The following is an 11,530-nucleotide window of genomic DNA, read 5'->3' as shown; positions in this document are numbered from 1 at the left end:
GAGTCATACAGTCAGGGGAGCACAGGTTTAGGTCCTGGCTCTGCAAAGTCACTGGTCTTCACTGGGTATTCCAGGGAGAGAGTCGCATTGGCTCTGGCGCTCCCGTAGGGAGGCAAATTCAGCAGGAACTGTTTCTCCTCATCGCGCCAGGCACCTGGTGAGCTCAGATGGACACCTGCAGGGCTGGTCTTTGTCCTTCAGAGTCCAGTAGTTCGCTGACATCCACACTTAATTTCCTGGGTGTAAAACAGGAAACTTGCTTGGCCGTTGAATCAGAGGACACTTCTGAATCTTCAGTTCTCAACAAATCTTATATTACCTTAACGACAAGTCAGTGTTGTCTGAGTGCATTAATTTAACACTTAGAACAAATAGCCTTTTATTAGCAGCAGGCAGAAAATCCACCAAGGCTATTGAAGTCCAATGTACAGGTAAAATGTTATACATTTAAAACTTTGGCTGTATTTGAGCTTCAGTTCGGGTTTGTTTTTTCTTTAGTAAATCTTATTTACTATAAACTCTCATCCTGACTTTTTCAGGATCAGTCTAGATGAGAATTTCCATTAGGTTTTACTCCTTATTAATTTTGAATGTTCCCAGTCCTTTTCAGAATGGATGGAGGATATTCCAGTCTGGTATCTTTGTGAAGAGCAGCTTCATATCTTTGAGTTTGGTGTCTTTGTGAAGAGCAGCTTTACCTCCTGGTTGTGTGTTCATTGCATTTTTCTTGGTAACTGGATTAACCTTTAGCTGATGAACAGTCCCACTCCATTAGGCCTGCAGTTCTCATGTACGAATGATAAGAAAATGAATAATTACTTTTAGGGTATTAGGTACTACAGACTCCCTGCAGCTTCACAGTCTTGCTAATGCTGCTGGTGGTTGCAGAAAGAAGATATGGTTTTGTGACCAGCATCCACCTTTTTATGCCTTTAGAATGTGATGCAGTGTTCACGCCCCATTCAAAATGTCTACACCACTACCCCATCATTTTCTTACACCGTACAATGAATTACATGTAGACACCTTTTTGACTGCCTACATGGTTTAAAAATATGTTTTAACATATTTATGTAGGTTGTTGACTTCAAAGCCCATGTTAAAAACACCTTCTAGGTATTACTTGAAAATGGTTATACTGTATACTTAGAACACAAATAGTTTTCTTTCTTTCAACACTTACCTGCTTTTAATCATCTCCACTTGTCAGATATCTATCAACTAGTTGACTAGCAGTCAACTATAATCACCATATCTGCTAGTTGTTGCAGCCTAGAACTTTGTTTGTATGCATCTGTAGGCATTCAGATTTCACTATCCCATTAACTTGTACTGTTGGGACAGATGTAAAAACAGGTTTGGAAGTAATTTAATGCGAGCAGAACGGGAGAGACTAGCCATTGTCGAGCTAAATCACGTCATCATAACATGCTTAGTATTGAAAATGTTGAGAGACATAAATCTAACGGTTTGTCAAGTCAGTTGTACATATGTATTCAATCCTTGGCATTTCTAAGAGTATTGGCCATCAGTCATGACAAATGATTGGACAGATGCACCTTTACAGCGCTGAAATGTCTAATGAAAGCAAACTCAGTTTCTTTGTAGCTAGAATGGATTCCTAGCATAGATGACAGCTTGTTTTTGGTTGTTGGACTGCCAAACCTCTGAGTAATACAAAGACAATTCAAAATGCCTCAAAAGCTAATAAAGAAAAATAATAAATAATGTATTATATTTGAAACAATGTACATGTTTCAGAATGTATCCAACAGCACAATTCTATTTCCAGGCATAAGCTATTAGAGAAAGCAGTCGACCACACATTAACATTGATGTGCAGTTCAGTCAATGCTAGTACACCCACAAGAATGTAAATGTATGCACATATGGATTGTGAGCATCACATTTGTGCAAAATGAGTTAGATTACAACACGTCTGTTAAAAAGAAAGCACTATCATTCCTGTTTTACATGCAGATACTGTGTAAATGCCGTTAGATCCATTAGCAGAGTGGACTCCTCCTGCTAAAATCTGACGGATGGAGGGATAAGTGAAATTGTATCCCACAGCTAAGTGCCCAATGCACTCGCTCATGTGTTGTTGACATATATATGCAACAGGGAATTTGCCTACGTCTGTCTTATTAGAGTAGAGAAATTAAAAAGGATATAACCAGGCACGTCTACTGAGCTAGTGACCAGCCAGAATTGGGAATTGGAACAAATGCTGAATACCAAACAGATTAATTTAGTTGTATATACAACAACCGATTGACTTAAAAATATTCAGTCATTTATTTATTTTTTGGACCAGCTTAACCAGCACTAAATCTCTTGGAACAAAATTAAATGTTAGCAAATTACCAGCTGAGCCCAGTATAAATCAGGGCTGGCTATAGCTGCAATTTCTAACAGGGAGTGTCCCAGCTATGTTTCAGATGCTGCAACAGCTTGCTGTGGATATAATGAAGGATAGATATTGAATTGAAATATGGGATACTATGTGAATAAAATTGATGTAGAATAAAGATTGCACATAGAGAATCGATTCAGTAAACTAAAATAAATAATACATAATATCTAGTTGTCACACATGCACTCCAGCAGTAGGGTATGTGTTTGTTGTATAGGATCTTAATTGCATACATACTGTTTACTGCATCAGTTGTGAAGCATATGTCCATGTTATGCACATTTACTATGCAATTATCATGCATTTACTATGGATCATATAGAGCTGGTATATACAATATATAGGATAAAGTTAATTGATCAATGCATTAGTCAGCATCACTGAAAAGGCTTAACATTTTGCTTTCATAAGGCAGACTTTATCTGCTCTGCAACATCTCTTCCCTTAGCAACAACCGTTTCCACAGCGCCCCTGCACCCAAGTAAAAATGCATCGATGCGTTCTACGCCTGTACTGCGCCTGCGCGAAGAAAGTTGCGTGTGAGTCAGCGCGAACTGCAAATGTGACCAGGATATAGAAACACAAACAGCACTACAGAAGGTAAAAGCGATTCGGGCACGGGGATTACTGTAAATAATTTCTTACATGCTTGTTGTAGCAAAACACGATTGAAACTCGTTATTTTATTGTCAAAGACACATATTTTAAACGCAAAAGCATTTATGAATCCATACACGTTTTTGTGTAAGAGGTGCTGCTGGCCTGGAAAGTCACAGCAATATTTTTTGCAATGGAAATACTTGACTTATTTATCCCAGGAGACAGTTTTGGCACTGTATTTTTCGGTGTAAGAAATCTGTTTACCGATATAATAAGTTATTCATCCACAGCAGGGTGTAGCATATGTAATTTGTAATTATTTCAGATGATATGGGTTTTGCATGCAGTTAGCGTGCACAGTGTGCAACAGCATAACGACTGCCTGACCCGTAAACAATAATGTCACTGGTGTTACATCGCTTTAATATTTATGATAAATGAAATGAAATGTGGATCAGCGTAGCTGCACGAGATGTAGAAACGTCACTACGCTTGCATGTTGCAACCATCTAGTGCCATGAAACACCGGGCAACGTTTTGTGTACTGTTACAAAAAACATGCATGTGACATTTTTGAGCACGTGAATGTCAATTCATGCTACTATTTTAATTAGTGAAAATAGCTTGACAATGTAATTTGCAGCGAGTTGCCTAGGAACTGGGCTAAATCCACTTACATATAAACTATATTTGTATCCATTTCATCTTTAAGGAAAAGAAATGCCGACCATCGAGCTCAATGGCATCACCGTGGACTTTCCGTTTACACCATATCCATGCCAAGAAGATTATATGTCCAAGGTGATTACGTGTCTACAGAATGTAAGTTAAGAGATATTTTGTTTGAGTTTCAATAACACATGTCGTTGGAAGTGAAAGGGTATTAGGGTGTGGCCTTGTGCATTTATAAACACAAACACTGACCCAAAATATACTGTACTGGTCAACAAAATTCACCCACGTGATTGAATCTGCAGGCAAGGGAAACAGTGATCTGTAAAATGTTGTCAAGGTGTGCACATTTCATGAATATTGATCAGATCAGCTGAAAAGATTAGACTCAAAGCTTTTAGCATTTTTCTGTAGTAGGAACTGCAATGGGGTAAGTGGACTCTGCTGCCCGAATTCAGCTCTGAATTAATGATTGTGTGTTCCAAGGAGAAGACATACTCAGACCTATATATGTATATTTTGAATTTGGTCAGATATAATCAATTTACTGCAGTCTGTATTCATAAAACCTCTTCTGACAATAATACAACATATTTAATGTTGTAGCTTGTAGATTAGATTGTCAAAGATAGTCAAACCCCCTAAAATAATTTTTATCAATTAAACGCTGACACAGAAATTCCATAAAATGACAATGAAATGTCATCTTTGGATTCCTCAGTTGTATCACTGAAAGATGATGTTTAGTCTTCCCTCAAATGAAACATACAACAACAAGAAAGCAATGTTAATTTACAAAGCACCTTTTCAAAGTACAGTGCTCTGCAGAGCATCCATTTTAACAATCAAATAAAGACTGAAGCAGTTCAGGGTTAATCGTGGTGTTCGTGGAGCTGCATTGTGGTCAGTGTGCCATCTGTTATAGACACTCCTCCCAGGCACTTGCCATTTAACACATTCGTTTAACCTTTTCAGTGCCTTTGACGAGAGGTCGTGTCTTTTTATTTCTCTCCTAGTGTCAGTGAGTGACGAACGACTGCGCCAGAGTGTTCCTCTTAGAACAGGGGTGTCAAACTCCAGTCCTCGAGGGGTGTTCTGGTTTTCAGTCCAATTTACACTCTCAGCTTAATTGGTCTAGTTATTTGTTCAATTGGACATATTTAATATGTTTTCAAAGGTCTTTTACAGTGGATGAGTTAAAAAATGCACTTGATTCGAGGTACACTACTTATAAAACATTTTGAGGCCTGGAGAGAAGTGTTACATTTGTCCAATTAATCAAATAATTAGACCAATTAAGTAATTGAGAGCTTGGGTGGAGCGAAAGGCAGAAGACACTACGGTCCTCCAGGAACTGAGTTTAACACCCCTGTCTTAGACAAATAACCCAAATGCTGTGTGCTTGTAAAATGCTTTTAATAGAATTATGGAAAAGTAATATTTTTACTATGGATAAGCAGGAACAGACACATTCTAGTTTGCATGGCAGTCAGAAGGTATGTAAGTGTGTATATCCACTGTCCTGCAGTACCTTGTATTTGTAACTGAAAAGAATAAAGGCCCAGGCCATCCTTGGGCCTGCAGTACAGTACCATGGGATTCCAGCATGGTACTATAAGTCAGGGCTGTTACTAGAAACTTACGGTATTTGACCAGGCACTGCTTTTTCTTTACCACCTCTGTCCATGTATGTGCATGTGGATATTGGTATTGATTCTTGTTTTCAATAAAAACAGCAGGGGGACCGCATTAGAGAAGAACATACATTGCCCTTTGCTCTGTGTTTTTATCACTGTAGAGAGTAAATGGGGTGCTTGAGAGCCCCACGGGCACGGGGAAGACCCTGTGTCTGCTGTGTTCCACGCTGGCCTGGAGAGATCATTTTAAAGACACCATTTCTGCAAGGAAGATATCCGAGAAGATGGGCGGGGCGGAGCTTTTTCCTGACAGACCGATGTCCTCTTGGGGCAACTCTGCCACAGACGGAGAAACGTCAGGTAACTTGGTCACCCTTTGAAGAAGTTGTCTGTATTGTACTGCTGTAGCATTTTTTTCTTTCTTCTTTTTCAGTTTTAAATTGTGAATTATTAAAGCCTCCTTCCTTCATAAGGACTTTATGGGAACATGTACAAACCTCTGAACATCCATATAGTAAACGTTACGCCTGTATTCGACCCATGATATGTGATGTGAGTCAGTGCATTTCAGGAATTGCATCATAGGATCCATATGCTTCAAGTAGGCTTTTTGAGATTTTATTTGAAATAGTACTGCAGTATGACGCTATGCAAATCTTTCTGTTCTGTACATATTTACACAGTATTTATAAACCAACCCACTGTTTTTTATATGTGTTAAGCAACGGCTTAAGTATATTAGATTAAGCCATAATCTGGGAGACAGACAGAGAGGGATGGAAGGAAAACAGATCTATGTATCTCTCATCAGGCATAAATAGATTTTTAGCAATACAGTGAAGTCTTCTATTACAATTTCAAACACATGCCAATTCAGCAAGAATAGTTATTTTGTGAGTTGGAATTAATGATTAATAATACTATCAAGCTGTGACCAAAACCCATTGTTTTATTTGTTTTTATTATGTATTTATTGACACGTTTATTCATTTTAAATACGTATCATAGTTTCTGCTGACCCATTTGAAATAGCGATGGCGTGTTTCTGTTTACTTTAAAGGCGTGTGGACGCTACACTACAGGCCTCTGCAGTCCCTTCTGCATTGTGCAGCAGGTTCTGGCACTGTTCCAGTCTCTGCTCCATGCAGTGGGAGAGACTGGAGATAGATAGGGTGGGGTTTATCAGACTGGCTGTGGTGGGGGAGTGCTTAGCTTATTTATATTCACATGGGTGTAACTGTCAATCACATGCCCAGTGATTTAATAAGGGATAGGAGCTTTCAAATGCATCACTGGCATACAGTTATGGTGGCCTGAAAGAATCATTATGTAAAATGCCTGAAGGCAATTTTATTTAAATGGCTCGGTTCAAGCATTTGTTTTTTTATTGCAGCTGGAAAATGCAAATAACTGTGGGCTGTTCTTATGAAGTTATAGCCTGCGCCTAGTGGCTAAGACATGCTCAATGCATAAATAGGGCTGTTGTAGGAAAAATACAGTAAGGTTAGTCCATGAAAATGAAATGTTTGCTAAATTGGATAAGACATCAACATCATCAGACTAATGGCATTTCTCAAACATTTTGATTTTAAAACTTTTAATGGCAGATCAAATAAAGTGTAAAAAAATATTTTAACCGAAAGCAACATAAGCCAGTAATAAACAATAATAAATAATTCCCTCAACACAGATGCCCTCCCTCATTTCCAGTTATAAGGTGGGTGGGACTGAGATAATGAGGTACTACAGTACCTCTACCACGTACTTGTCTCATTTTTAGTTTTCCTTTATTGGATTTCATAACAGTGGGATTAATATTTATGATTTCTGAATTTCATATGAATGTATGCTTATTAAAATGCTCAGGGAGAATATGTTGTACTAATTCTGCTGGTTCTTGAATTATACCAATGTAGGCTTGATGAATTGTATCAGTGGTAATTACACGTCCGGCCTTGCTGTAGCTCAGCATTCCTGTCGGTTTCCATTGTTTCAAAGAAGACCCTCGTTTTGGTCTCTTCGTCTGCCTCACTTTCTCAATGCCTACTTTTATGTAACCCCTGACATTTCCAGTACCTCATTTTATTTGTACGTGAACAATGGTTCCTAAGGACCAAGGCTGCATTGAAGTGTTTATAGTCAATTACCATGGAGACGTTTTTACAAGAAGTCATCTGCCACAGTGCAGCATCTGGAGCTGTAGATTACTGGAGTGTGCGTGACATGGCCTGCCTCTGTGGCTGTTGTAGAATTATATGACAAGGTGTGGGAAGATGGAAACTCAACCTGTGGTGTTCAAACTGTGAACCACAAGGTTTAAAGTTGCATTTTCCCACACTATAATTTAAAAGTTTACAGTGAATATGATTGTGATGTTTTTTTATATACTGATAACATTTTATAAGAAACGTCTCTTTTACTTTTTAATATATATATATATATATATATATATATATATATATATATATATATATATATATAATGATGTAATAATCTTTTTTTTTGGAAGTACACAAGATTTAAAAAGAAAAAAAAATTACACAGTGGAAGAAACTTATTTTTTCAAGAATTCTTGAACCTTTATGTGTACACCCTAAAAAAAAAAACTTAATTTTGTAATTATATGATCCATAATTGTGTGTGCTCTGCTGGTATCATTGCATACATACCTGTCCTCTAAAAGCAACTTTCAAATGACCATCATCAACTTCTGTGAACATATACCAGTATCAGAGTGAGAACGAGAGCTTTCTTCAGCATGCTGGCTGTTATGAAGAACATATCTGATGTTACAGTGCTAACGCATTGGTTGGATGATGATGCCTAATGAATATGGACATTGATATTTAATTTTGTTGATGCATATATTTTTTTAAATGTTGTACATTTCAATCAGTTCTGGTTACTATTATTTAGACTTATAATTCATTAAACCAAGTATGCTTTCTTTTTATTTAGCGTATTACACAGATATCCCGAAGATAATCTATGCCTCCAGGACACATTCACAGCTTACGCAGGTCATTAATGAGCTAAAGAACACCTCTTACAGGTAAAGTATTTCTTGAGGTAAAGATGGTGTCTCAACTGAAATTGATACTAATTGACAGGTCTTGAGTGCAGCTTTCATTTGATGTATTCATCATATGTTTGTGACCTGTCAATGACTCAGCGGTCATTTCTTTCACTGTCAAAGATTGAGGCTTTTTAAAAGATATGTCATGTTATGGTAAAATGATCTTTAATGAGTTTATACGCATAACCAGCCTGTGATAATTTAACCCTTATTCACCAACGAGAAGAATCATTGACTATTCGTTTGAATTAAAGCATTTGTAATGTGTAGCATGCTCTTTGCAGCAGATGGGAAATGGCTATATTGACATTTATTAGCATGTGCATGTGATTATCAATGCCCATCGACTGATAAGAGGCTAGGGCTTAGCCTGCTATGGTGATAAATAGCTGCCAAAAGCCTGGTTCGCATGGGACTAAAAATCACCACATAAACAGGTGGTTTCGGTGAAATTTAGTCCTGTGTGAACCGTCCATTTCTTTTTATCACAGATAATTTCTCTCTGTCCTCTGATTTTTTTTTTTTTTTACAGCACATTGGTACTTGTAAAATCTCAAACTCAAGCGTCCTGTGTCTTTTTAATCCTGTGCGGATTGACCATGTCAGTGTTATGTTAAAATTGATACAGCATTTGCGGGTTATTCGCCTCAAAGCAATACCAGCCTTCGCAATAAACCATAATATAATATTAAAATTGGTATGTTCTGTTCTGAGATTCTGCAGTTCAGTAAAACCCCACAAGTGTGCATAACCAAATTGGGGACGGGCGAAAATACAAAACATAATTGCTGACTTAAAAAAAATTGATGTTTTGAAGGGACAAAATGATTATTTTTGCCTTTGGAAAAGAAGGTACAACGAAATGAGTTGTTTACAACCGGTTCACTGCTTACAAATCATGAAAAAAGCACCTTCTCTGGCCATATCGCATTTCATTTTGAATTTACTGACTTTCCTTGATGAAAACTAATCCTCGTCTGGGTGGTTCCAAGACGTCCTGTGCCTTTGACCAACTCTGAGGACACCTGGTTTTTAGTCCTGTGTGAATCGTGCTATAGACTGTAAGAGCTATTCTGGGTAAATGATTGAATGCATGAGTCTGGAGAGGTAGTCACACAAACGCTCACAAATATAACCCCTAAAGTAACAGTTTCTCTGTAATGAAAGTTAGTTTTCAAATCTGCTACTGGAGTAGTTTGTGTCTGTGCTTTCTTGTTAATCTGCAACAGGCCTAAAATGTGTGTGCTGGGATCAAGAGAGCAGCTCTGTATCAACCCTGAGGTGATGAAACAGACGAGTAATCACGTGAAGGTAACAAAGCTACAAAATACATACAGACAGCTATGGCCAAAAGTTTTGCATCACCCTATAGAATTAACTCATTTTGCTTCATAAAGTCAAATGAAACCTGCTGAATAATGATACGTTAACATACTGAATTATATACCACTTTGTAGTTTTCTATATACTTAACAATATACAAACAAAAATTGAAAAATGTGACCTTTGGAAATCTAACATGAAATACTGTACTAATATTATGGCTTCCGGTAGACTTTTGCAATATCATTTTGTAGTTTATTTGATTACATGATAAGTAAATTATGTTCAGATATATTTATATTCTTATTTTTCCAGATCCACTCGTGCAGAGCGAAGGTGACGTCTCGCTCCTGTGTATACTATAACAATGTTGAAGGTACAGTGAAAGTGTTGCTGAAAAGAGCTAACATGAGCAGTGCAACGATGAGGTTTAAGTGTCTCTCTAGTTTACAAAGATTGTTCAAGGGATCTGAAAGTGGTATTTATAGACCAGAATGGGATATACCAACACATGGATTCTTCAGGTAGATATTCTAGACAGATAGTCATACTATACAGTACATGTAGACTTTAATACAGGTTTCATTGTATTTGTGTACTGTAGGTGTTCATCATTTACATCCTGTCAAACTGCAGCTAACTGTCTTAAAGAAATCCGGTTTTGGGAGAAGGGGCTAGGGCAGATATCACAGGAGTCTTTCAGCAGCTGTGGTAATGCTCCCCAGTGTTTTTAAAAGCAATTTATGTTCTTTGATTGATGCAGTTTAAATGGACACACTCATTTCCTTATGAATATTGCATGGTTTGGCTTTGGGCAAGCAGAGAGCTAAGGCAAGAGAGCGAGAGAGAGAGAGGCCGAGAATATTTTGAAAAGGATGAGGATTGGGTGTATTTGGATGCACTGTTTCTATGGAAAAGATCTTGCCTAGGAAAGAGAACATGATGGTGCAGAGGTGGAAACATTGAGTAAAACACCACCTTCCCATCCAGAAAGCAAGCACGCGTGAAATGAAAAACACAACAGAAACAGATGGATGTTGAATAAAATGCCCCACGAACAACAAAGACACTGTTTTATAGCTACCAAAGTAGTATGTTGTGCTGAATCAAGCAGTTATCATATACTGCCTGAAACTGCTGTCCAGTGGGAGTACTGTGTTTCCTTTTCTGATCTTTGTAAGATTGTGTCCTTAACCATTATGCTGATAGGATTTCAGTTTCCCCTAATGTCTGAAATATGCCTTTTGCTATTGGATCTGTTACTGTACTGTTAAGAATATACTAAAGCCCCCCAAAGAATGTCTTGCCAAGCATTTCAAATGGTAATGTTAGTGGATACACTTACACCCTGCTGACTTCTCAGACTTACAGCAGCAGTACAGTATAGGGGCTAAACTGACGCACTTTGTGTATTTACTGTTTATTTTTTTTCCAGACAAAAGCACAGAGAAAGAACTTGTGAACACAATTTTGGATGTGGAAGATTTAGTGAAAAATGGCAACAAGCACAGGTACATTGTATTATTCTTTTCAAGGTGAGCTTTAATTTATCTGAAGTTATGGTATAGAGAAAAGTATGAAGGAGTGCTGGAAGGCCGTGTATTTGATCTTTTTTACTCTTTGAAGATAAACACACAGAGAATATTAATGTAAGATGCCACAAGCAATCAAAAGCCTGTGAATTTTGAAAAAGAAAACCTACTTAAGATATGCAGCTTAAATAAAGTCACCTGTAGTAGCCTTATTACTGTAGTATCCTATGTGCTATGAGTGAGAAATGTGCGTAATGACCAAAAAAATATATTT

General features: G+C 37.6%; 1 protein-coding gene across 3 annotated transcripts in view; it reads left to right on the top strand.

The window, feature by feature from the left end:
* The first annotated feature begins 2,869 nt into the window (after nt 1-2,869).
* The window catches only part of rtel1 (regulator of telomere elongation helicase 1), a 35,864-nt gene continuing 27,203 nt past the window's right edge, over nt 2,870-11,530 (top strand). For 2 of the 3 annotated variants that reach the window (XM_059003730.1, XM_059003728.1), the window contains exons 1-7: nt 2,870-3,016; nt 3,729-3,838; nt 5,487-5,685; nt 8,284-8,377; nt 9,631-9,712; nt 10,040-10,100; nt 11,160-11,235. In XM_059003730.1, coding sequence (XP_058859713.1) covers nt 3,737-3,838; nt 5,487-5,685; nt 8,284-8,377; nt 9,631-9,712; nt 10,040-10,100; nt 11,160-11,235 — 614 coding nt within the window. In that variant the 5' untranslated portion in view covers nt 2,870-3,016; nt 3,729-3,736. Of the gene's footprint in view, nt 3,046-3,728; nt 3,839-5,486; nt 5,686-8,283; nt 8,378-9,630; nt 9,713-10,039; nt 10,101-11,159; nt 11,236-11,530 lie in introns of all 3 variants that reach the window. The other variant, XM_059003729.1, reaches the window with a different exon arrangement.

Source organism: Acipenser ruthenus, chromosome 29, assembly GCF_902713425.1.
Source record: "Acipenser ruthenus chromosome 29, fAciRut3.2 maternal haplotype, whole genome shotgun sequence".
Classification (NCBI taxonomy): Eukaryota; Metazoa; Chordata; class Actinopteri; order Acipenseriformes; family Acipenseridae; genus Acipenser; species Acipenser ruthenus.
The sequence above is the reverse complement of the archived record's forward strand: the minus strand, read 5'-3'. Positions and strand labels throughout refer to the sequence as shown.